General features: G+C 40.3%; 2 protein-coding genes across 2 annotated transcripts in view; both read right to left on the bottom strand.

Moving 5' to 3' along the window:
* The window catches only part of fubp3 (far upstream element (FUSE) binding protein 3), a 29429-nt gene extending 24223 nt beyond the window's left edge, over positions 1–5206 (bottom strand). The window contains exon 1 of the mRNA XM_085167356.1: positions 5064–5206. Within this exon, the coding sequence (XP_085023482.1) occupies positions 5064–5159 (96 nt within the window). The 5' untranslated portion in view covers positions 5160–5206. The remainder of the gene's footprint in view (positions 1–5063) is intronic.
* A 6600-nt stretch (positions 5207–11806) lies between these two features.
* Positions 11807–27182, bottom strand: part of ass1 (argininosuccinate synthase 1) — a 35922-nt gene continuing 20546 nt past the window's right edge. The window contains exons 12-15 of the mRNA XM_085164547.1: positions 25734–25865; positions 23306–23462; positions 19066–19131; positions 11807–18973 (exon numbers count right to left, since the gene is read on the bottom strand). Of these exons, the coding sequence (XP_085020673.1) occupies positions 18925–18973; positions 19066–19131; positions 23306–23462; positions 25734–25865 (404 nt within the window). The 3' untranslated portion in view covers positions 11807–18924. The remainder of the gene's footprint in view (positions 18974–19065; positions 19132–23305; positions 23463–25733; positions 25866–27182) is intronic.

Raw genomic sequence — 27182 nt, 5'->3', positions numbered from 1 at the left:
TTCTGTGTCCAGTGAGGCCACAAGGCAAACAACACTGCAGCCTGGCCTGTCCTCCGGGTTTCACTTCTTGAATGAATGAATGCAACCTTTTCGGAGCAGCTATGCAAAACAAGAAAAACTACTACTGTCAGTCAGGTTTCATACTTTAATAAAAAACAAATGTGTTAAATGTCAAATACTTATTTAGGGATTAAAATGGCGTAACAACACTGAGATAATGGGAAATAGGGGGTTTATTGCAGAGGTGAATTAGACTAGCAATTTAATGTGATTTGTTGTTGTTATGGCTCAAGACCATTTAATAAAAGCAGAAAATAGGAAATGTACTGCTGAGCCATTTTGGCTCCAAGATTTAAATGTCAGTCACTTTCAGCAGCTGCTCCCAAGCAGGGACAAACAGGTACTAGCTTTAGCTGCATCAGAGGGAACATAAACGACACAACAGAGTAAGAAAAAACAAAACAAAAAACAAACCGCATAACACTAATGCCACATCAATGTCACATGATGCACAAAAAAACAAAACAAAACGATGGGATGACTTCTCTTTTCTGTCAGGTATGTGGTGCCACTTAAGGGAACTAGTGTAGCAAGTCAAATCTGCAATTTAGGACCAGCCACAAACAAAATGTGGCAGAGACAAACAGATTATTGGTGCTTCATTCAACTGTTTATGGCTCTCTGCAATTAATCACACAGTCAAATCTTTTCTTTCATATCTGTTAAGCTACATGTACACGGTCTACTTCTGGATTCTAACAGAAAGATGGCAATAATTTAGTCTGTGGTTTCAAAATAGTGGTCCTATGCTAATTGTTAAATAATCCCTGTATTTTTGAGGAGCTGTGTGAAACTTAAGTGTTTTAAATGTGCCTGAAATATGGGTTACTTTGTGGCATGTACATTGTAGCAAACAGAGGATCAGATTAGTGTAGTTTAGCACATGGCCTTAGTTGCTTGGTTATATTCCAGTATATTGAGAAACTGGTGACATACATCCACCTTTAAAACAAACACCAAAACATCAAAATAGTGCTAACTGGTGCAGTTATGCACAGTTTTCAACATTTTACTCAGTTCCACTGGGTCATTTGCAACTTTCATTAACAGAAACCTAGAGGGACATTGGCTGCATTGCTAGTGGTGTTGTAACATTTTCAAACCGGTAACTCTTGTTGTACATTAAAGGAATCTTACCACGGTACAAGAAATCTCTGTTTCTTTGTGTGCCAGTGACTAACTGTGCCAAGCTTGGTGTTGAGCAACTGCGCTTGATACAGGTATGTCTTAAGCTGAAGGTTTTTATCTACAGATTATCTTATGACAACAAATTGCCTAGCAACCACCTGGCAATAAGCTAAAATGGCCTATGTTTTTCCATTCATATACCTGTAACACCTTTAATTAAAAAAAAAAAAAAAAATTACATAATTTCTTTTATGACAACATTTTCATATTCACAAAAATTAAATTATGAGTAATATAAGAAAGCAGGAATTAGGGCTGTGCGATATGACCAAAATCTCATATCCCGATATAAGACATTTATCGTCCTGACAACGATATATATCACAAAAATTTTACATTTTCTGTAAATTCTGTGAATCTCGGGCAACTCTACTTGAGTTAATGTATGTATGGGCGTCGTGTACCTGGGGTTGAGTGTTACATAAGTAAAAACGGCCGCAGTTTTCTTTGTATTTATTACACGGCGTGTTCTAAGGTCTATTTTTTAGCACTTGACGGCTTTTTTTTAGCTTCTCACTCTGCATACTATTTCACGTGATTCCGTTTATTTTGAAAAATCTCAACCGGATCTTCAGCTTTATTGTGAAAGGTTTATGTGGAAAATAAACAACCGGATGGCGGAGTCACGCGATGGCTTTACCGTTGTTGTTGCTAACGACAATGCTTAAAAACAGTCGCTTGTCTGTCCGTAGTGTGGTTATATTAAATATAAGATAAAGAGAGAACTTTAAGAAATTCTACAGTGACCATCAAAACGATGAAAAAATATTTTGCAACACCACGACACAAACGATAGCGTAAAATGAAACGATAGACGTTTTCATATCGTCATCCGATATTTATCGTTATATTGAACAGCCCTAGCAGGAATTATACTTTACATGTCCACAAGTCCACTAGTGATGTAAATTTCATCAATGTACTGTTAGCGTGAGGGCCCCTATAGATGTCCGTGTGCCAGCCGGTTTCTTTTGCCCGTGTGAACTCGCACGCAGAGAATTTACGTTACAATGCACCAACTATGCAGGCTCCCCAGGTGGCGGAGTTTAAGTGTATGTCAAAGTATAACAGGAATGATTATTCTGCCATCGGGTCCCCAGCTATCCATGTCTGCAACCGAGTATAATCTAGGCTTAAGATGCCATAAAGTTGCCAAGCAACGATGTAGCAACGGGATAAAAATAAAAAAAAATACCCATTTTTTAATCCTTTATGCACCTACACCACCTTAAGGAAACGATCCTATTGTTTTAGTTTCAGGACAACATCTCTTTTCTATCCACAAAAGCTAAATTATACATGATATAACATTGCCCTGTTGCTGATAACCCACTTAGAAAGGGTCTAAAATGGCCCATTACTTGTATGCATGCATCTATAACACCTTATAGAAGCATTTTAATTGTATTTTCACAGCCATCAGCATGAATTGGCAAAACAATATACCAGCATGTGGACATACTAAAAGCTACTTTTAGCTACTTCCTTTTTACAAGGGGGCTCCACAGTGGGTAGCTCCATACGTTTCATGTGGCAGATTTTTTCTTTGTTTTTGTTTTTATATTGCCCTTCCAGAGAAAACCTTGGGATCAGCACAAGGATTTCTCACTTGTGAGGTGACTGTTCAGATCACTACGCTACAAAGCCACTCAAAGGTGTACTAGTAACAATAGTACATTTAACCAAGTAGTATTGTTAATGTTGACAACGGCAATGACCCTGGTTGACTGGCCACATGCAAGCCCAAGTCCACAGGCAACAAAAGTTGAATAAACAATGGAAATACAAGGAAAACCTTCACAATGGAAATGTTCTTCGGGGAGACAATAATGTGACAAAGCAGCTGCAGAAGTGACAAGCTAACGGTAAATGACTAACAGCATAGTTGCACTAACAGCATAGTTGCACTAACAGCATTATAAAAATCATGCAATCAAAATGCACATTACTTTGCATCTTTTTCCCCACAACACCAATAAATCTTCTGTTTCTTTAAGCGTATTTAGTTTGTTTTAGTTTCTGCTGCTGTTCCGTCACATTAATGTCTCCCCAAAAGCACTTCGTAGTGCTCTAGTCAACCTCTGTAACACACATCAAACTTTAGTTATGTACACACTGGAAGTGATTTGCAGTGATGTGGTGACCAGAGACTATAGAATGTGAATGACATAAGATTTGATGAAGCAACTATGGGCAAAATAACTGCGGGCAAGGGGGGAATGGGCGCGACCTGAGATCAACAGTTCTCAACTTCCAAATGAGTAACTGAAGCAACCGACTGACGTATGACCTGGTAGTGGGTCACCTAGGCACCAGAGCCTGGAATGTCTACAACTGACCAGCCATCAGCTTCAAGGCAATGTGCGATGAGTGAATAGCTTTCGGTGTCTATGCAGCTTTAAAAAGGGGTAATCCAGGTTCATCTGATTTGTGTTGTATGTGGTGTCTACATGTACGCAAGCTTAAAGTACTTTTAAAAAAAATAATTTTTATAAATGTAAAGGATAATGCAAAATTCTTAGAGGAAAGCCAACAAAGTTTGTATACCTTAAATTGTGTGTGCATAGTCACCCCCCCCCCCCAAAGAACTGGTTATAATGTGAAAACAATCATACTCCGAGACAGTGAAATACAGTCAGTATGTTTTTGCTCATGTCGGCTCCAAACTAGATTAAATTGACCTATATTAGTATATTTTGAGAAAAAAAAATGCATTGGGCTGCTGTGGAAGTTGCACATATTTGAGTGCACAACTTTGGTCGTTAAGATATTCAGGTGGGGTTTATAATTCACGGGGGTTGGAGGGGGCACAGTAGTAGCTATAGAGTAAAGTCCAGTTTGCACACTATAAGTGTTTTTAGTTAAGCCTGCAGCAAAGAGCGAGCTCCATGTGATCAACTTATTGATAGCTTGCTCCAGTGACCATGTCTGCAACGGTCACAAAAAGACACCGGACAGCATCTCTGACGAAACTGCATTTTATTTTAATTATTATTTTTCAAGGAGCAATGGAAAAATCCAGTGTACATAACAGGAGTAGTGGAGGGGGGCTTATTTCAACAGATGACGTTACGTTACATGGCCTAACTCCAACGCTGCGTACGAGGACATACTACCACAAACGCTAGCTAGCTAACACGAGCTGTAGTAACTTGCTCGCTTGTGTTTTTATGTCCAACACACGCCACACGTTTCACATGGAAGAGTTAATAAATTACAAGCGTAACAAACGAGGTAGTTTAATCGTTGGTGATGCATTCAGTTACTCACTAAGCTTTGATGATGCCTCTTTAAAGCTGTCTCACTGAAGCTAACTTAACATTGTAATCTAACAAGTTAGCCCGTAGAGTGTTTAGCCGTATTGGGCTTCAAGTCTTGACTAAATGTTAGCTTCAGTCACGTGGTGTCGAGCTGCAGGGTATTCAACTTGTGTTAGTCAGCTAGCAAGCCAAGCTAACTGCAACTTCTGAGAGTTGACAACAGGTTGCAGTGGACTCACTTAACTTCCTAAAGTAGCACAAACTTCGACACCTCAATAAGGCGTCGTGTCTTGTGACAAACATGTCTTTATGGGTCGTTTTCACCGCGTTGACGCTGAATAAAAGCGTTTTCTGCTCTCTATAAACTCTAATCTGTCCGCTCAGCTATGCCGTCTCGGCTATTTAATGTTAGCTTGCCAGCTCGCAGTGTGCAAAAGGGGTGTTTATAGTTTAGGATCTGGGATGCCCCAACCAAAGTCTCGGTCTGCTCCGCCCGCAAACACGTTGTCTACGGTGCGAAAGCGTCTCTCTCGTGTTCGCTGAAGAGCATTTTACCTGTCGGACCCGGCGTATCGTGTCTGCGAAGTCATCTTTCGTTCCGGGCTGAGCCACCGAGGCCTGTCCCTGAACCAGCTCCGCCATCATCATCATCCGCCTCGGCAGCTGAGAGCCGCACTTAAAAAAAAAGCACACGTGCCAAACCAAAGCACCGCGAGCCAGATGATCTCGCGAGTTGACCGTAGAACACATGGCATGTAGGACATAGGTAAGAAAAACAGTCATTACAACTATAGAGGAAAATTTTACTGCACACATTAATGATATTATGTATTTGAAAAATCATATGTACTTAGTCAAAAAATTATTTTGTGTATTTCTTTGTTCAGTCGAATTCTCTCTCTCTCTCTCTCTCTCTCTCTCTCGCTATATATATATATATATATATATATATATATATATATATTTATATATATATATCTGTCACTCAGAGGTCAGTGTTATATCTGTGGCAGCTTGTTTCTGCCACTAAAATAAACAAACGAAAATAACTATTCATAAGTCAAAATTGAAAATTCACTTTCAAGAATTTCTGACTTATTTTGAGATAATTACCTAAAATTTGGCTGCTTATTTTTCAGTGGTGGAAACAAACTTAAAACGGATATCATAAATTTGGTTGGCTAATATCAAAGACCAAAACTATGTAAATCCAAAATAAATAAATAAATGAAATTAGGAAAAAATGAACAGCAAAGGAAAATAGTGTAATTTAATAAATTAATGAGAAAAATGTAATTAAAAACAGGATATGACAAATGATATTTTTAAAATCTGTGCATTTAATGTTATTTATTGAGATGCTATCTCTCTCTATGTCTATTTCTTTATTTGTCTGTGGTACTCTGAGAGTTTTGGTCTTTCACTGCTTATCAGCTTCAAACACAAATGTATTCATATTATACGTATACAAATCAGAGAAAGAGAGACATTTTTCATGTCAGGGAAAATTTGGACACTTTCTTACTTACTAAAAGGATAAACATAAACATATATGAATGTACATATACACATATATGGATAAACATATATGTCAATTGTTGGCAGCTTATTCTTATGCCAGTAGACTAAGAAAGGCAAAATAAATGCATACCTTTAAAAGCAAAAAATACCTTTTTGAAAACAAAACAAGTCTAAGTAAAACATCAACTTTTAATTACACATAATTATACATAATGAACTTTATTTTTGGATTTAATGATGGTCCACACATTACGTGTTTGAGCTGAAAATGCAAAGCCTTAACATACAGTTTGCAGATTCCTCGAACCACATATGTTTCAATCTTTTTTTTTTTTTTTTTACTATTTATAGTCACATTTCACTGTCTGACAGGATGGAAAAAAAATCCCATCTCATGCAACAAAATGAAAACCTGCACATGTGGAAACATCTATATCATTGCACATCTGGAAAATGCCAGCAGCAATACAGAAGAGTAAAATTGCTGCAAATTTCCAAAATGTTTATGCAAAACAGTTCGTTCTCCATAAATTGTATCCAAACCTCAGACAAGTTGACCACTGAGGACTGATATTAATATGTGGTCCAGCAGAGCAGATGCAGTTAAGAGTTTCTGGAGATTTCTTTGGAGTCGTCTTGATGAGGATTTTCTTCATTCTTCAAGTTTTCTTCAAGTCTAATCTGTCTGGTCGTTTGTGTGGAAGTTTCTGTTGCCCACAACTGATCCTCATAAGTCTGTTAAGATGCTGCTTCTTAAACACTTAAATATGTTTTCCTCTTATATGTAGCAAGTTCATGCAGCTGCTCTAATTTGAGACATGGAGACTGGCATGCCGTGTCTTACAGACGTAACTACATATATCAGTTTTCTTTCCTCGTCGGCCCCCGGGCATGTTATCACTCCCAGAAAAGAAGCAGAGAAATTAAATGGCAGCTGAGCGCTGTTCCCAGACCAGCACCTCTAAATGAAGACCTCCAATCTAGCAGGACTGAAGTCTGATCTGGGCGACTAACATATTGCAACCATGTGCTGTGCTGCCAATGTATTCAAACCCGGAGGTGGCTGGGAAATCAAAGACACAGTCAGGTGGTTTTCTTCATATACAGCCAGACGATGCATTCATGAGAATGGACTCAAGCACACTCATACAATTTGTATAAAATCAACCCGCCATCTGGTTAAATGGCCTAGTAGTAAGCAAAGGCAGTTAAGGCAGGTGTGGGTCTCTGGAGTGCTGCCAATCAAGCAGCGGGAACTGACCAAGTGTGTGTTTATGTGTGTGGAGCTGTGGTTACCGTAGCAGGCTGATCAAGTGTCACACAGACACAGCTTCCTCCCTGTCATTGTCTGGCAGAGAATAGATGCTTGTTCCCAGGGTTCACTGTGGTAAAACTGTTGGGCCACTCGCCAGCGAAGTGCATTTGAGCACAAACTCAGCCAAGCTTTTGGTCTCTCAAGAATAAAAGGTTGTTTTTTAAGTATCATCAGTTGAAGCTGAGTAGCTGATCTTTTTTCTTTTTGTCCTTTTCATGCTCATTTCAGTGAAGTCAAAATTTGATGTTTTCTGCGGTCAGGCAAGTGGAACACATGCAGAGGTGGACAACTGAGCATTTAGGAAAAAGGAGCATCAATATTGGCACACTTACTCTTTTTGACTACTGAGCTTTTACCTCCTCCTCTTTTCTCTCCAATCTCAAAAGAACAGGCAATATGAGACTGTAATTGCTTTATAATTGCCATAGTTCTGCTATGGGCATAAATTTCTAAAGGCTGGATGCAAGACATGGTTTAGAGTTTCATCCAGAGGTCTCAGAGGTATCCCAGCATGGCTTTCATTCAGGAAGACATTGTTCATGCAGCAGGAAGCAGTAAATAAACCTTGGCTCTGAAGCGTTAATGATTTTCATATCTGAAAAAAAAAAAGTGAATTATTTCCACAACCAATTTCCAAAATAGCTGTTCTTAAATTTCAAATGTAATAAATATGTTGGGTTTTTTGTATTATCCATATCATGCATTCACTCAAATTTTGGCAATTTTGTAATTTTTGTATGTTGCATAATTAGTTTCTTTCACTTTTTCCTTCTCTGTAAGGAGCTTGCAACAAACACTATGACCCTAAACACATTCTTTCTGTTGTTTCACTCTAGTGCATCGTCCATATACGAACATTGCATAAGAATAAAAAGAGAGTAACATAAATTTATCAATTCACAGTTACTTGCATAAATAACAAGTAGTGTGAGTAAATAAGTAAGAAAGTAACTATAGTAACTATGTATAGAGTGTCTTTCATAGGCAACCCCCCCCCCCCCCCTAAATAAAAACCTTAATTTATACTTACTTTAATAAGTGAAGGAGAGGAAGGAGTAATTATGTAAAGTTTAATTACAGAGTGCTTTTCACAGACATGTTACATTTGCTGATCACGCATAGCCTTTGAACCCTAAACATCAATCCTACTGAAACAAAATGTCTACATCTAAAAATACTTCTCCTGTGTAGTAATACTAACATCACATTACCACAGCAGCAATGGGATTGCATCTTATGATAAAAAAGAAAAGTGTAACGAATGACTTCATTGCAATTTTCTCACCATGCAAAGCCATTGGGTTGAATATGGTCCCCCGGGGCTGCATGTTCGACACCCCGGTTGTGCAGTTTTAAAATCAGGGGCCAGAATTACTCACAGTGCAACTTAACCGCCTACCAGATGGATGCAAGTTTTTGTCTGTACAAAGCATATGGGGCTCATTATTTTTTAATTCTTTTAAACCTAAAGTCTGCACATCCAAACAATGCTGATTCATGTGCCTTCAGATGGAGGCACAAAAGAATTTACATAACTATTTTTAAACATATATTCCATATATTAAATGACCTGTGAAAAATGTTGAGCTCACCTTTAAACAGCGTGTAGAAACATGCAGCTGCATGTATGGGAACTAGTTTTCTAATCACAGATCTTATCTTAGCCTTTAACCCTTGAGCAGTTGTCCCAGGACTTAAACCTTCATATTAGATATTAATGATTAATGATTTACTTACTATGTAATATTATTATCTTTTTCCTGTATAAGCCAGTGTAGGTGTACTTAAACTATATTTTTTTAAGCATGTGTGTGTTGCTTATGGTTTGGGATGAGGTGTAGAGTTGCTGAAAAAAATTGCTCTTACGTTTTTTGGTGTTCAACAATATGTCTGTTTGCAGTATTTGCAGTACTGCTTCACCTGTCATCACAGAAAGCATTGGTTTTATTTATAATGGCCATTATAAAGATGCTCAGTGCTTCTCACACAGTACTACTGAATAATGACACTTCTTTACACCTGCAACACACACATGCGACACAAACTGTAAGGTGTGTCTGCACCTGGGTGTGCTCAGCAATTCAGTGAAAACAATATGCCATATATGCTTGGTGATTTTTTTCTGTACAGTAGTTTGACAGTTAAGTTTTCATGCTTTGCAAACTATGTGCTTGAAGTTACTTTCATCCTAGAATCCCATAGAAATACTTCACTGCTAGTAAAATGTGTATTTTCTACATTCTAACACTCATTTACATGATCACATAACTTCATTTAAAAATGAAGGCTGTGTGCATTCACTAAGCAAGCACTACTATTTTGCTCTTTGTCTTTTTCTTCACTTGTATTGTTGTTTACTTGGTGCTAACTCTTTATTGCATTTCTTATTCACCATAGGTGCTGCTGCTTGCTATGCTTTGTTTGCTGTTCTGTTGCAGTCTAAACAAAATTTGCTCTCGCCACAGGTTTATCTCTCGTTTTAAAATTTAAAAACGAGAATTAAAAAAATGTCTTCATGAAATCGAAGCTACTAAATCAAATCAGCATTTTCTCTATTTATGAAAAACAACGTATAATCCAAAAACTCCTCAATTTATAAGTCGTGTTAATTTATCTGGAAATGTGTGATCAGAAATGATAGAAACTGAAGAAGTTATACATAAAGAATTTGCTAAGTCAATTCAACATTGATTGTTGACTAAAATAAATGACATATAAAAAAATAAATAAAGTGCAACATAACAGTCAAATTATAGGAGATCCATCACAAAGACTAAACAAACATAGTCAGAGACAAAAAGCTAAGTCAGTGCCACAAATGAATTAAAAAAAAAGAAAAAACATAAAACATAATGCTGACTGAAAGAGTATATGAGGACAAACAAAAGAAAATCTGTGGCAGGTAACACGGTGTCTTGAAAGAGAAGATTGACAGATGAATAGGATAAACAGACCAGCTTCTCCCACTAATAGGAGAAACACACTTTTTACCTCCTTGTTTTTACCTCTTTTTCATTTTACTTTGCAGCCCCCTCCTCCCGCCAAGAGCCACTTTGCTTTGATTCAGCTCTGTATCTGTATTTTAAATGACTCAATTACACGGGATCCCGCAGTGAAAATTACGGATGTTTTCCACTATTTCTCTCCACTGGGACACCATGACCCCTCCTCAACTCCAATAACCCTCCCCCCCATCCTCACCCCTTCTCGTCTTTTCTCCATCCCTCTCTCCTGGCCTCTCTCTCCACCTGTCCTATTTTCCTCCTCTCCCACAGTCGCCCATTTTTCTTGATAAACATCCGTTTTGCTGTGTCTAACGGATACTGAGAGGAAATAATAGCTAAATGGTCTTGTTTGTGAGCTCTCTGCACACTGAGCTGACAAAGAGTGTTTTGCAGGTAATTCTTCTGCTGTCACCACAAAACAAGCCGCTGAAAAGAGTTTCATAAGGATGACACGAGGCGCCGTTCAAAGCCAAACACCAGGCATGACAGAAATAAAAGCATATCAGCAGGCAGAGCTGCAGAAATGGACTGAATGTTTTTTTTATTCACCCAAAGCAAAGCAGGGTTGCAATTCTTTTCGGCACTTTAAACCCACAGCTTATGGGGCCCCGAGGCATTTTAAAAGCGGAACCGACCGTTGATGTCCTCGGCTGGTGTTGAATCTACTTTCGAGATAAAACCCTCACCTACTGCTGTGTTGCTCATACTCACTGAGGTGCAAAGTATCACGTAATGCTCAGCCAAGGCATACAGCTGGATCAGCTTTGAGGTGGCAGCACATCCCTGAATACTGCACAGCAAAACAAGTGTTCCTCATTTCATGCATACAAAGGCGCATAGATCTTCCAGGGCTGTCCAAAAAAGCAAAAAACCCCCCAACTTAGCATGCATAATTTATCACCATCTCACAACTTTTCAAACATATTTTTCACAACTGGTTACATGCCTTTCTTTATGGTTTGCAAAACACGTCACATGAGTCTCTTATACAGCATAGCAGCCCTGTTAGTAGTCTCACATCAAAGCTAAAACACTATGTATACACTTTGTGGCCACTTTATTAGGTATACCTTTTAAAGTATCATTAACGCATAGCATCCAATCAGCTGGTCAAAAGGAGGCACCTCAATACATTTATCCATGTATACATGGTCAACACAGCCTGGTGAAGTTCAACCCGAGCATCAGAATCGAGGAGGAAGGTGAGAAAGGCTACCTATTAAATTCAGATTAAATTCAAAATCCTTCTCCTTACACACAAAATCTAGAATTATCAGGTCCCATCATATTTTAAAGAACTCATAGTACCATCTTCTTCTACTAGAGCAATTCAGTCTCAGACCGCTGGCTTACTTGTGCTTCTCAGAGTTTTCAAAATGACCTTTAAGATTAGGCTCAAAATGTTTTTTTTGATAAAGTTTATACTTAGGGTACAAGACCTGTGTGATGAGTATTGCAAACCCACTTTCTACACTTTTCTTCCTGTAGAAAGGTTTTTTTTCCCCTCCTACTGTCACCAGTTGCTTGTTTATAATGGGTTGTTTGGTTGTTGGGATCTCTTTCTAATATTGTAGTATCTTTGCCTCACAGGCAGTCAGTCATGAAGAACAGGAAAGTGTTTGCCTCAGTTTGGGCAATAGAATATTGCAAAAATGTTGCCAGAGTCTCAATTTCTGCTGCAACATTCGCACAGTAGGACCAGAATTTGGTGTAAACAACATGAAAGGATGGATCCATCCAGCAAAATTTGTTCATCCTCAACCTAAACTTTGTCAGTGACCTGATAACTATCTTTACAAATCAACAATATTCTCTTTGAACTAGTTGTTTTTCCAATGGAAAATTGCACTCCTCTACTAAATCAGTCATACTGTACAAAATTTAATTTGCATAAATGAAATGCAATTTGTAACTGTGTTGTGTAATGTAGTGCATTATTTACATGCAGATGATAGCTTCAGGATTTATGATCCATTTTCAAGATTTAGCACAATGTTGTAAAATTACAATAATTTTCTGTCAAATTAGGTTTCAAATGTAAATGTGTCAGCTTTAAAATCTACATGTAAACATGGAGAATACAAGGCACACAAAACTTTTAAGCTAGGTGAGTTGGAAGACATTTATATGGGATGAGAAAGATGTGGTCACTCAGTGCATTTAGTATCAAAGCAATAACAAGAACGCTAGAGTGAAGTTACCATGTTTAGTAGTCAAGACGCTGTGCAAAAATGACTTAAAATGACTACTGAAGCAGAAAATACTGCAGCAGCTTGAACTATAATTTCAAAGCATATTTGCAAAGTTCAGTAATGAAAGCCAGTTAAACACCCAGCCCAAATAGCCTGCATACCCTGCGGTGTAATTCAGGCACCATCGGAAAACATTGCATTACCATCCATCATAACACACGCCATAACAACCGAATAACCAGCGCCATTAAACATTTACATCATCCAGGGGATTTACTGAGAATGAGGCTACCAGCATGCACCTTGAACCCCTCATCCAGTCACCTCCTCACAGAGTAACAGATCGAAGAACATAAAGAGCGTGTGCCAGCAAACAAACCTCGCCAGCAGACCCCCGGGGAGAGGAGGGGAAGGGAAGCAACACAGGGAGATAAATCTATTGATTTGAGATCAACATGCTGCATTGGCGCTTCCCAGAGGGACCTGCAAAATTGAGGGCATTGTAATGGTGTGTGTGTGTGCGCTTGTGTTTGTCATAACTTTGATAGGTTTGGATTCAGTGAAAGTACGGCAGAAGTTTCAAACCAGTTTCAAAGAAATATCCAAACGCAGGAGTTTAAAGATTTTAAATGAAGTTGGAAAAAACTCATTGTCCAAGCAAAGATGTTACTTTAAGCTATAATGTAGCCAATAAAAGTGTACTGAAGCTCCAAGTAAAGAGAATCACAGTCAGTACACTAGTGTGCTAAAAAGAAGCAATTTGTGCAACTTTGCCGAAAAAATCCACAAATTAGTCAAATACTTAAGAAACCTGTAGGTAATATATGATGTATATTTCTACCCTTAAATACAGATTAAGAAGCATACTTTGACTTAAATTGACAGTGAATGATCAGTGTTTCTATCACTGTTATATTAAACATGACCCTACATGACTGGGAGTTAGTCCAGCTTATCATAAGAAGGGGAAGCAAGGGAGGCTGGCTCAGTTCAGCTGGAACAAAATCCACCACAAAAGGCAACAAACATGTTACAGTTTGTTTGCTTAATCTGTGCAAAGATAAAAGTGCAAAAACCTCAGGCTAGGGTGGATTTTGTTACCTCTGGACAGAGCCAGGCTTAGCTAACTGGCAGATGGTTGTGGCTTTATATTTACCAGACAGATGTGAGTCTCACTCTCAGCAAGAAGGAAAATAGGCAAAAATCTTTCTAATGTCCTACTATTCTGATCTTTTCAAAGATGGACAATATCCAAAGTTTGCAAAATGCAGGCCAGCGCACTCATCAGTCAGGATTCGGCTACTTGAGCAATTATACCCGGACTTAATCCGGTATTGAAAAAGGTTATCGATTCTTGTTAGGCCCACAGAGCCTGCAGACTCCGGTCAATGTTAGTGAGTAGTTGAGCTACATTTGGTTGTAAGAGGAGACAGGGAAGTCCTCACACTCATTAACCCTTTTAGATGAGCAACATTGAGCAGCGGGCAAAATATTTCTATTTTTCCATCAATATTTCATCACCGACTTAGGACAAACAAAGCCAGGGGCTTTGACCGTAATGGTCCCATCTGTCTATAGATCTTCAGGACATCATGTATGGGTGTCCTTTGACACCAGAAAATAGGCTTTGACATCAAGGTAAAAACACACACGCACGCGCGCGCGCACACACACGCGCGCGCGCGCACACACACACACACACACAGGAACCGTGGATGTTAGCTAGCCTGGAAGGTTTTATTTTGATGGTTCCTCACAGATGGTCTCCTTGATGTTGCAGCAGGAGATCAAGTTTCAGGAGTATGAATGAAGCACACATCTGACCCATAAAGACACATCAGTGCTTTCAGACTAGCCTGCATAAGTGGCACTTATACCCAGTACCCACAGAATTATTCAGATAATTAATACAACAGGTGTCAGAAACTTTCACTCCCATCTCAGTTTATTCAAAGTATTCAATTTAATGGCCCATGGTTAAAACAGATACTTCACATCCGTATAGAAAACAGTGAAGCGGTTATCCTCATATATGTGCTATTAATACTGTCCTGTTCAATTTGGATCTTCCAGTGAACACAGAAAATATTAATATAAATAATGTATTCATAGTAGCCCAGCAGAATGTTTACTGTGTGCTGCAAATCACTTATTGTTTCTTAGCTGGGAATGACCTCATCATCTTTGCCAAGCCCATAAGCTTTCTACACTAACCTCAGGGGACCAGTCCATTAACCCTTTACCTGCTAAGTAAAGCAGTATTAAGTGAAATGGTAGAGCACAAAAAGCAGCTGCCAGTTTATTCAGATACAAGCGGGTGTTTATTAATCCAGGTAGGTATAAAATATGACGTGATGGTGGTAAGAACAGTGCGTGTATGTGGTGCTCTGGAGGCAGGTGAAGGAACAGACACAGCGGGACAGCCATCATGCGGCTTCCTGGGCTTGGGTTACACACAAACCATAGTGAACAAGAGCTACTTTGGCCTGTAATTGGTGGTAATTAACGGTCTTTGGTCATTGTTCCTGTCTTACTGTGCTGAAGCGGACAGGTCAGTGAAAAAAAGGATCGCTCTCTCTCCACACTGACAGGCAGATGAGGAGCGCAGATTGAAGGGGGGAGACATTCTCGTGCGCTTTGTTCTGTTAATTCCTCAACAAATTAATATCACAATAGATGGGTAAAAACCTGACGATTAACTTAGCTTCCTGCAAATTCAAGAAGCAAACTGCAACATGACAACTTAGCGATGGGGAAATATTAAGTCCTGAGAACAGTTTGCTAAAGCAGTGGTTTGAAGCAGGTAACAAACATACATACATCCATTCTTCTTAACTGCACGTCCAATTCAGGCATGCAGAGGGGGCCTGGAGCCTATCCCAGCTGTCATAGGGCGAGAGGTAGGGTACACTCTGGAGAGATCATGCATTAGCAACACCATCCATCCCTTCTCTTGCACTTAATCACTGTAAATTTCAAACATTTGCAACTGAATTAATACTATATGGAAGTGAAGTTTGGACTTTCATCCAAAGAGATTTTAGTATTTTGCATAACTGGTCTATAAATTATTGGTAACTTAGAATCCATTTAAAAGTGCTGTCATCTTAGAAAGCTGTACCAAATGGTTAAATAAAGTTAAACTAAACCTTCTTATCATCACCACCTTTGAGTATTTCTTTTCCAGCTTTTGTTGCCGGTGGCCCTCTGCACTTCAGCTCAAGAGGTCGCGGACTGTGATCCGGGACAATAACCTCCTTTGTACATGTGCTGCGGAAGAGTGACAGGGAGTGGAAGGCTAGTCAACCTGGCCTCCTGAGAAGATACAGTCGCACAGAAGTGTCCATTAGGAGTGTCCATCGGTCCTGTGCTACCGCTGACTTTCATGTCACTCTATTGTCACACAACTCTCCCCTGAGAGGAAGACATAGTGGGTAATGAGGGGTAATTGGTCCAGGGTCAAGGATGATTAATTCCCTTGGTCAGGTGTGGGACAGTTTTCATACCTGCTTGGCCGGGCAGGCAGGTAGAAGGGAGGGGGTGGCGGATGGGATATGACATGTGATACGGTAAGTAAGTAGACACACACACACACGTGCAGAGTTGTTGATTAGAGCAGTTAAGTAAAACTTCAATACGCAACCTTGTAATTCTGAAAAGAAATGCATGCAAGCTATTATATCAGTAAAAAAATTCCACAGGATCATATCTTTCTAGAAACAAAACAGAAAGGTCACCACAATCCTCCCCCTCTCCAACCACTGAAGCCAGATTGAGATTGATAGCTGTCCCCATCCCTCCTGCCACCCCTTCAGCTTGACTGACTAATCTGAATAACTCTCCCATCCCTTCATTCTAACCGGGCAATTTTGGACACTGATTATCTTACAACCTGTGTGCGCACAACAGTAAATGCAGGGACTGGCTGGTAATTGACCAGGCAAAGACTGAGACGCCTGCCGTGTAATTGTGCAGTGGCTGAGTGGCTGCTGCAGGACTGAAAGGGTCCGAGAATTCCTCTTTGCCCATTAGACCTGGCGGGGGGTCTCCTGTGCCTGTGGACCCTAATATGAGGCCCACAGCGTACCCAGCACTTCGATACGGGACTGACATCTCTCAGTGGTGGGAACTCGGGAAGAAGAAGAGAAACAGCTACAGCATAGTATTATTTTTACATCTAACCATAAAAGGAAATCGCAAACACCTAAAACGGAGAAAGTGAAGCCTCTATTATCATGAGGGAGAGTGCTTTCCAGTCACAGTGTGTCCACTGCCTTTACTTTGAAGGCCTGATGCTCTATGGATTGGGATATTATCATACTGGAAGAGACAACTCCCATCTGAATAGAAATGATTCTTCACAGGGCAGAGGTCATCACTCAGTGTAGTAACATCTTCCTTTAAGGGTTTTCAAAGCCAATCTAGGGGGCAAGCATATGCTTAAGGACTGCACATCAAAGACTTTTAAGCTGTTTTTTGTTTTGTTTTGTACTGAACATGAATTTTGCAGTTTTGTTTTCCACAGCTGTTCCACATGTAGGAACCACAAATGGTCCATTTCAGATGTATTCACACATCAGTGCAATCCCACATGACATAGACTTTATAATGAGAAGCCGGTAGGCTAAAGACCAGCTAACATTTGCATTCTCACATGCACCTCTGCTGTGTGATTAATAGAAATGTTCAGGGCTGCAGTGCATCTCTTAAAACGGCTTAGCCAGTGTTTGTTTTGTGCCTGTTTAGACCCCAGTGGTTTATACCAGCAATGGTGTTTGAACAGGCTGCATTTAACCAGGTTAAAAAGTCAATGAGAAAGTTTAAACTGAAGAGAAATGCTCTTCACTGCTTTGTCATCGTATAACATGAACTTTGGTTTAATGAAATGTAGTGTAGAGGACCTTTTCCTTCAGAGTATCCAGGCTGCGAGGGGGCAAAGGAATGAGGTCAACAAGTCAGTATTTCCTTTAATTTGTCGCCCTCTTTCTATTTAGCACTACACCTCCAAAATATTGCCACAATACACGATACAACATCAACATCTTAAGCTCTTAGTATCTGCTGCCACATTTCAGTTGATTCTGAAAGGCTGCTGTAACAATAACCCGCCACATTAGCATACATACATATTTTACTCATGTTTTCAACAGTACATTTGTAGTTTTGTTCCCTAATGCCTTAATCTCCACATTAAAGCTAATTTTATAGATTTTCTTGCCTAATCTTGTTAATTCCCATTCAAGTCTTCCTGTTGAGCGACACTGCACCACGTTCACCTATTCACAGATCTTTAAAGAGCATACCCCTTTTTCATCCATTTTCTCCTTTTTATCCAGTTGAGGGTTGCAGGGGAGCCTGTCCCAGCTGTCACATGGCGAGAGGCAGGGTACACCCTGGACAGGTCGGCAATCTGTCGCAGGGATAACACACAGAGCCAGACAACCGTTTCCATTCACACCTACAGTCAATTTAGAATCACCAGTTAACCTAACCACATGCATGTCTGTGTGGATTGTGGGAGGAAGCTGGTTTAGCTGCAGAGAACCCACACATGCACAAGGAGAACCTGCAAACTCCACGTAGAAAGGCCCCAGATTAGATCTCAGGAGCTTCTTTCTATTAGGCAAGAGTGCTAACCAATGTACCACCTTCCAATTTAAAAAAAAGAAAAGAAAAAAAAGCTGTAACTGAACCTTACAACACCCCCTCCTGCCTCTGTCCTATGTCCTGTAAGCGTGGGGACGCCATGCTTGGCGAATATACATATGTATCGCGTCCAATTGGTTTTCCTTCCATCTGACTTGTGCCATTTGAGCTCAGAAATGACCTCATTGCTTCCACTTCAGTGTCTATCACTGAACCATTATGCTCACTTCTGCAGCGCTCCCCCTACATCTGCATATTGTAAAATATGACACGGCTTCCTCGGCGCATCGAGTGTGGCCCCAAGACTTAAACAGGCATGCATTAAAACAAAAAAACAAATACACAGTCCGCCAAAGACAAGACTTGTGCTTTTTATAAAGAAACACCAAAAAGTGGAAGAGAAACAGAGAAAAAGGAAATTTCACCCCTTTTTATTTGAATACAAACAGTTACAAAATAATGATGCCAAGAATAGAAAATTCCAGGGAACCAAATACTAAGAAATACATATCAAGAGTTTATCCACAGTTCATATTTTGGAGTGAGCCAATCCTGCGTGTGAATGTCTGCTTTCAACTATGAAAATGATGTGCTTTCTATTGTGCTAATACAACCAACACTACATAATAAGGCATAAGGTGGATACTAGAGGCACAAAGACTAAAATTTGTTGGTGTGTAATATGTCATGGAGAGAGAAAACAAGAAAAGAAGGTGTTGTTCCACAACTGACACCAACTACTGCTTGGTGCTGGACAAACCCTGCAAGCGGTGGTGTTCCCTTAACCTGCGGAAGAAAAATATATAAAGAAGGATGAAGCATAGGTGTGAGCTGGCTTTAATAAACAGCCATTCTTTGGTTTTAAGGCGAACGCTAACCTGACGGCATTAATCCTGATGAATCCAGAGGCATCACACGGGTCGTAGTCTCCCTGCACATCCATGCTGAAACAAAAAGAAGTCAGAAAAGAAGCAGGTGAGCCAACAGGGAGCAATCTTCAAATCTGGGATCAGTTAAAGAGGGAGCAAACACTGAAGGCAAAAGTTAGAGGACAGTGGGGTAACAAACTGATTGAAGTGTTTGCCGTCACTGGCGTGAACATAAAGAGAGACAGAGCCTCATCAACCGCTGGGATAACTGGATCATTGATAATCTTTTGAAACAGTGTCCCAATTGATTTTCCTGTGAATGCTCTTCTTTAGTTGCTTGTCCCGAATGAAAGCGCATCAATACGCCAGAATGAAAACACACTCACGCATACAAGAACACAAAAGATGCACATAACCCATTTACAAACAATCCCATCATATCAACTGTGAGCTAAGTGTTGAGATGATTTTGTAATCTGCTGTCTGTCTTCCAGTTTATCCACTTCTTGTGAAAAAGTAGTAAATCTATAACTTGCGGCGGTGCGTTGTCCCATGTTGTCGAGGCTGCTTGTTGTGTAGTCATCTCTTCTTAGTGTGTTTCACAAAGAGTGCCCGTGTGCTGTGTAATTACAGCAGTTTCTACCTGCAGTGTTTAATACACTCCCTTACTGAGTCCTCTCCTTCTATGACACCCCCAACTCCCGGTGTACAGCTTGCACTCATTCTTCAAAAGCACTTAGCAAAAGAGGAAATTGCCAACAAATGATAGGATAAACACTATAAAAAGAAAGGCCGACAACTAAATCATCAACTCTCAATACAAGGCTCCCTGCCCAGCACCTGAACACCATTATGAGTGAGTGGCCACAAAGAATACAGCACTTTGTGCCTGTGTGTCTGCAAGCATGTGATTGTGTATTCCTTTAAGAAACCCTGCAGTCTAATTGAGAGCGGAGACTGCTGAGAGCGAGGAGGGTGACATTTCTGTCTCAGATGGGTGCAGCGAAGGGCTGTATTACCACTGTGTTAATGACGCCGTTTACTGTTGCCTGTGGAGAGCCAACAGGATGTCAGCGGGGGTTTCATGCCTAATCTGGTCTCTACGTGTGTGTGTGTGTGTGTGTGTGTGTGTGTGATTTTGACAGGTTTTCATGTAGTGGCAAATAAGTGAGAGTGTGTGTGTATGAGATTGCTGCTTCCAGGTGTATCACTGTCAGGTACGTCCATCTGTCAGTGGCAACGAAGAAGTAATTCACAATAAGCTTGTCATCTAATACATAAGTAAGTACTCGTTTGTATATCGATGACATATTACATCTATAAAAATGTGTTGTTAAGTAGTCTTACATGTTTTGTAGAACCTGGAAAACATTCCAACAAGTCTGGCATGGCCACTTTGTTAGGAACGCTCGGTTAATTGCTTTTAAAGCAAAATCTAATCAGCCAATATTATGACAGCAAGTCAACGCGATTAGGCATGTAGACATGGTCAAGGCACCAAAATTGGACAGGTGAAGATTGGAAAAACATTGCCTGATCTGACGAGTCTCGATTTGTGTTGTAGCATTCAGATGGCATGGTCTGAATTTCACGTAAATAACATGAAAGCATGGATCCATCCTGCCTTGTATCAATAGTTCAGCCTGTTGGTGTGTTTGATATTTCCTTAGCACACTTTGGGGCCTGCCTGAGTATTGTTTCTGACCACGTCCATCCCTTTAGGACCACTGTGTGCCCGTCCTTTGATCGCTCCTTCCAGCAGGATGGTTTCTTGAACATGACAATGAGTTCACTGTACTCAAATGGTCTGCACAATCCAGTAGAGCACTTTTTGGATGTGCTGGAACAGGATATCATCTCATCATGGATGTAAAGCTGACAAATCTGCATCAACTGTGTGAAGCTGTCATGTCAATTCGGACCAAAACCTCTGAGGAGTATGTTTTTAGCACCTTGCTGAATCTGTGCCATGAAAGATTAAGGCAAAGGGGGCCAACCCAGTGCTGCAATACTTACTAAAGTAGCCAATGAGTGTGTATTAACACTTATTTTTAGGGGATTTTATGCATTTTATTGTACAATAGAAAGCACTTAAGAAAGTTCTGGTTCACTGCATTTTCCCGAAATAGATCAAGTTTTCATTCAGTTTGTTTTATCCATTGTTCTCGATTAAAGAATAATCCAATAAAGTTTCTTCTAAAGTGCCAATAGACAACTTCCCCCCTGCACCCTTACCCTCTGCCTCCATTTTAAAGCCCCTTTTGTATTAGGCTGTTAGGCTTTGTTGCTAACTGATTTAGTAGATATAATTCCAGCTGAAACTTCTGAACCTTCCCAAGTCCTGGAGCTCTTTTCATTGAGCAAATCCCCTTCTAAGTTTCACTCTTGGTTTTAGCTTCTGTCACTATCCCTTTTTGCTCCTTTTCTTATACTGGGTCGTTTTCACAGCTACTCTGGTTATACCGGTGTCCCACCATCTCAGCTACCTGGAGAAAGCTATCGATAACTACAGAAAAAATAAAAGCATATTCCTGTTTCAGGTGTATCACTGAGTTTGTATTTTCTTACTCGGAGGCAGACAGAATTACATACCGAAAGCAAAAGCTCATCAGGAGCACCTCTAAAATAAAATAGTGTCTTTATTCTATATATGTACATTCTGTATCTCAAACACAGATCTTATAAAATGCAGCGAGATCTATGATCTTTAAAAAATTGCAATGTATGACATGTTTTCCTCATTGTTGTTAAATGTTAATGCTAACACTAGTTTCAGAAACTGAGCACTGGTGCGGTACAAATAGGAGAGGCCAGAAGATGAACAAAATCTCCTAGTTACAAAACTTTTGTAACTATTACGACTATTTTCTTTATAACTTCATCATCTTACTTAAGACTTTAGTAAAAACCCAAACATTTGTTGGTTTCACGTTGCCACATATAAAGAATTTCATACTTTTCTTTGTTGTATACGATCAACAAAGAAAAGTATATATGAAACTGAATATCTTTTTGCTTTTAACTGCTGAAAGGCACCTGAGAGTCGGCTTGGTCTTGTAAATTCAAGCATTTATTCTCAGGTTTCGCATGTAGGACGACAGGTCTGTAGTCACAGGTGTGTGTTTACCTGAAAAGACAACACCTTATCAAGAAAAACCTGCTCTCCATGGGTAAGAAATAAAGCCGTGTGTCAGTGTGAGTGACTAAATTTGAGACTAATGTGAGAGTTTTTTGGGGGCTGATGTTTCTAAAGAGCCCCTTTATGTGGAACCACTGGCCCATCTGTCAGTGGCCCCGAGGACTTTGCGATGGTGCAACACAGCACTGAGTCACACAGACGTATCATCCCTGCTGAGAAATGTGACTTTATAAAATGAAGCCTCGTATCAAAACACAAGCGTTCATCAACTAAAACCATACAGCAAATTGTCTGTTTAAAGGAATGAGGAGTTATAATTTATCTAAAACGAGTTGAAAGTTTAGCGAAAACTGAATATTAGTAAAAAAAATAAACTGAAACAAGCCAGTATGGGTTACTAAAGCTGGCTGGCTGCCTGGTCTGAGTACAGTATAATCTCTGTTTATCTCCCCCTCTCTCACAGGACAAAATGTACACTCACCGTATTGATTTTTTCTCCTTTTTTTAAACTGGCTGTTTCGCTTGCCAAACCAGTCTAAGGAACTGAATGGCTGACTGTGTGAGGCATGTTTTTAGTGTCTCTCTTTCTGACCTGCTTAACTAGCATGACATGCTGGTGCTTTCCTCTTAAAAGCCGAGTGAAATCACCTCTCTCGTCTGGCTGAAAACACCATTAGCTCTCTGACTTTAGGGTACAATTGGTGTGTGTGTGTGAGACTGACGTGGAGATGGAGAGACATATGGAGGAGGTTTTCACTTTGGTCAGTGCTGAGCCTGCCCAGAGGGCATTAGGGGTCACCCTCCTGAACAAACCCACTGTTACCACAGCTAAGAGGCCGGGGCGGTGGGGGTGGGGGGTGGGGGGTGGGGGTGGGGGTGTTGAGGTCTGCCCTGCAGGAACTGAGTCTGACACTTCTCTGATGTCTTTGTGAGGCAGGGTCAGTTAAGTATGCTGATGTGGAGATCATCAGGGAGCTTTGTCAAAGTGACCTAATAACAGGCCGACTGGTGAACATGTGGATGCGCCAGAGCAGCACCACACGCAGCTGTCACTTCTGTCTTACAACCACGCACACATATGCACTTTTTTGTATTTCATCCTCTGCTTACCTGACTAGCTCCTCATTGTACAGGGACTTGGGTGACTCTCGTCCCAGGATGTAGACCTGACCCTTGAAGACAGACAGCTGCACTTTGCCCCCCACGTTCTCCTGGGACTTGGCGATGCAGTGTCGCACAAAATCACACTCTGGACTGTACCAGAAACCTGTAATGCAAAGGTTGGTTTAGGGGTTGTTTTTATTATAGTCCAGGCAGATGGAGAGATAAGACAAAACCAGGGCTGAAAAACAAGAAACAAAAAAAACCCTGCAGTTCCTCAAATGACCACTTGAGGCATCCACCCAAAAATGAGTCAATCCCCATAGAGTCCTGTATCAAAGATCCCATATTTAGAGAATAGTTAAACATGTGTACAGCCTATTTATAAGTAGTTCATAGATAATATTTTAATAACTTGCCAGTATTAATGGTAACAAGGCTTGGTCATGATTGGTTATTCAAGGTCACCCTGTAGCTTAGTTAGCACATTTCACTTCTATCAGTCATCACTTTAAACGGTCCCTTCAAAAATAGGAAAAGGTTTAATCAGGACCCGCCCGCTTCACATCACTAACGGTTCCCTCTCCTTCTAGTGTCTTTCTGTGTGGATGCCTTGAATGACAGGTGGATGCAGACCATCTGCTGAGCTTCACCTCTGCTAACTGGAGTCAGTGGACCCTTAGATTATCTTTGAAGTGTTTTAATAGAAGGATTTTCAACTTTGTGAACTTTATTTGTAAGCTAATTGGAACCAACTACAAGATATCAGGGTTTATGTGAGGCACTCGCATAGTGTACGGATGCACCTTGCAAACCAAGCTTAGTTAGCGTTAGCTGGTTATTTAGCTTTTCATCCATAATAAATGAAGTTCAAGGCTTCATATTAGTTCCAAAATAGCCACTGAATATCATCATTGTTGCCATGTCCACCTGTTTTATGGAAACTATAGAAAAAGAAACTATTATACGCTTAAGATCTTACCTGTTGCTTACACGACTGTGGAAAACTGCTTGTGTTGCTGACTTTGGTATTGATCACATAGCCCAAGATCTACATAAGTGCTATAATAAAACCTGGAAACTTTTGACTTTTTGTTTCTTATTTACTTTAATGCAGTGTTAAAAATCCAACTCGGATCAAATTTGGTGGCTCTTCACAGTTCACCTGCACATGGTTTTTCAAAGACACTTGGGAGGCACGTTGATCTAAACAACTTGTTTTTCTGGGGACTTTAGTCGTCACTGTTGCTTCTTTGTTTTCATGTAAAGCCAAACTCAATACACAATCCTGACACCTGGAATCAGGACGCCTTGTAATGGATAAGTTTGGGACTAGCACATGAATAACAATTTAACATCTAAACTGCTTAAAATCTTTTCACTGTATTTTCCTTATTTATTGAATACAAGTACGGATGGCCACACAGATCTGACTGTTCGCTCTTTTATGAGATACAATTCTTTCTCTGCTCTGGTCTCGTTTCTGTCTCAGGTAAAGCTCCTTTCCCCCTTTCTTTTCTCCAATTTTGATGAGCTGGATCATCAGTCACTAAGACAGATGGGCGAGGGACACGTCTATATATGTTCAGAGGTCAGTCACACCCCACTCAGCAGGGGTCCTTCTCTCATCAGAGGCTGACCTCCACCTCATCATCTGGCCATGTTCAAAGACAATCATTCCTTTCTTTTTTGATCTTCGTGTTAGCTGCTTCTAGATGCCAGCATGGCTCTGTTAAGTGGTTATTTGAGAAGATTACACGAATTATCATTTTAAATTGTCAATCAAAGAAAAATCAGTCATTTTGGTCTTTTGCTTTCAAAAGTGATGTGAAAGTGATGCTTTAAGATTTGTCATTATAAGCCAGCAGTTGTTCTGAATATTTTGGGCTTTCTTTAAACCACTGCAAGCAAATTTAGATTCATTTTAATCAACTAAGCAATTATTTGACCGCTAATCTGTCGTTTAGTGTCAAATGCGTCTTCTCCTATAAAACACTGTTTAGGTAAATATTGCAAAAAAACCCAGATGCTGAACAGGTGGATTGTTAACATAAGCCCCACTACCAGCCGTCTGCTATCTGCAGAGTTATTAATGATTTAAACCCACAATGGGTTTAATCTCTGCCCTCCTCCTCAAAGTATCACCTTTGTGTGTGTGTGTGTGTTTCCTGCCTCTGGAGGGTATAACTGAAGCAACCTAGTAGTCAGTCTGTAATGGCACTGATCCTATTATGTGGATGAAGGTGAAGAGTGAGCAGAAGGGAGGATTAGGACACCTGAGCCGAGAAAAGCTCGACACACACGTGTAAACACGCTGAACATACAGCAGTGTACGGATGCATGGAGCGTGTTTGCTTCTTTCTTACAGGAACTGCACAGGAGAAAAACTGAATAAGAGGAAACAACATAATTAAGATGAGATATTTTAGGCACTCACCATTGTACACAAGTTCAGAGAACTTGATACCAAGCCCCTGTTTGATCCTCCGCACCTCTTTGTCCATGGTAAAGGTCTCAATGTCTAAGTGGGCCTTCAACAGAACTGTACCTCCAGGGGTTTCATATATCCCTAAACAAACCAAAGCAAAAATCAACAAAACAAAGTCAAACTTGCACAAAAGACTTCAGCTGGGTTTTAGATGAGAGTGCTGGCACCTTTACAAGCCTGACTGCTCATGAATATCATATTTTTAGAGGCACTGGGATAGTGCACATAATTACTTCCAAGGCATAATCTTCACAGGCCATTCACAGCAACATAAACTACAAGATCTGTTCATTTGAACTAACTGCAACCAAACAGCTACATCAGCCATCTGACAGACAGGCCTTCACAGTGCTCACAAAACATGGATCAGCCTGTGACAGGTTAGGAGGCCCCTGCCAGCCTGGAGTCTGGACCAGGGCTCTGACTACCCTGCAATTTACCCCCTCTGGACAGGGAGGGAGGGGTGGAAGGGAGAAAAGATGAGGTAGATGACAGGAGAAATGAAGCTGTCACTTAAATGTCAGGTAAAACAAAAGGAGGGCAGGCAGGAAACTGCTACAAGATCTGACCGTAGGAAGAAAAAAAAAGAAGCTCTATCAGTGCCATCAATTTTGGAGCGAGCTGAAATTTTGAGAAACTGTGAACGCAGTTTTTTCATTCAATACAAGGTTCCACATGTCTTTTGTCAATTTGAATGGCAAGCGCACTTTCGATTGGAGCAACGCTGCCTAACAGACACTTCACTACAGTTTGTGTGATGTGCTTCTGGCTTCAAAGCTCTTTCCTGAGATTTAACAAATGAATGCAACTTAAAGTCTTCCAAACTCCTGAGTGTCCGAATCCGAATCTGTACAAGCCTAAAGACTGCTGATCTGAGAAGCATTTATTTTGTGCTGGCAGGTAAAAAAAACAAAGCATTAGAGACGCCGCTAATTGTCTAAAGCCTCAAAAAGGCTGCCACCTGAGCAAGAGCGGCTTTTTGGAGATCCTGGGCCACAGAGGGCACGTAAAGACATTTCCGTTCTAGGCTCGATCAGATAAATGAGTTAAAACTGCCCCCGAACAAAACTCGGCTTAAGTGCTCCGAAAACAGAACTAGCTTCACGAAGAGTAGGAAACAATGAAACGCTATCTGGTTAAGCCCCAACAGTGGCAGTTTAGTTAGGCTTAAAGAAAGAAAATCCAGTGGCTTTGAGGTTTATACAGTCAGTGCAGGTATGCTAACCATGGCTGCAGGCCTGCAGGGGTTCAGGACAGGAATTTATTCTTTTTAAGCTGATCCTCTTTGACCCTTCAGGCAAACTGTTAGCTGAGCATAAACAGGTAGCGCAAGCAAGCGAATAAAGCTAAATATCTTCTAGATCAGGAGTGACCTCCTCAACATGTCCTGAAGTTCTC

Source organism: Neolamprologus multifasciatus, chromosome 7 (genome assembly GCF_963576455.1).
Source record: "Neolamprologus multifasciatus chromosome 7, fNeoMul1.2, whole genome shotgun sequence".
NCBI classification, from domain to species: domain Eukaryota; kingdom Metazoa; phylum Chordata; class Actinopteri; order Cichliformes; family Cichlidae; genus Neolamprologus; species Neolamprologus multifasciatus.
The sequence above is the reverse complement of the archived record's forward strand: the minus strand, read 5'-3'. Positions and strand labels throughout refer to the sequence as shown.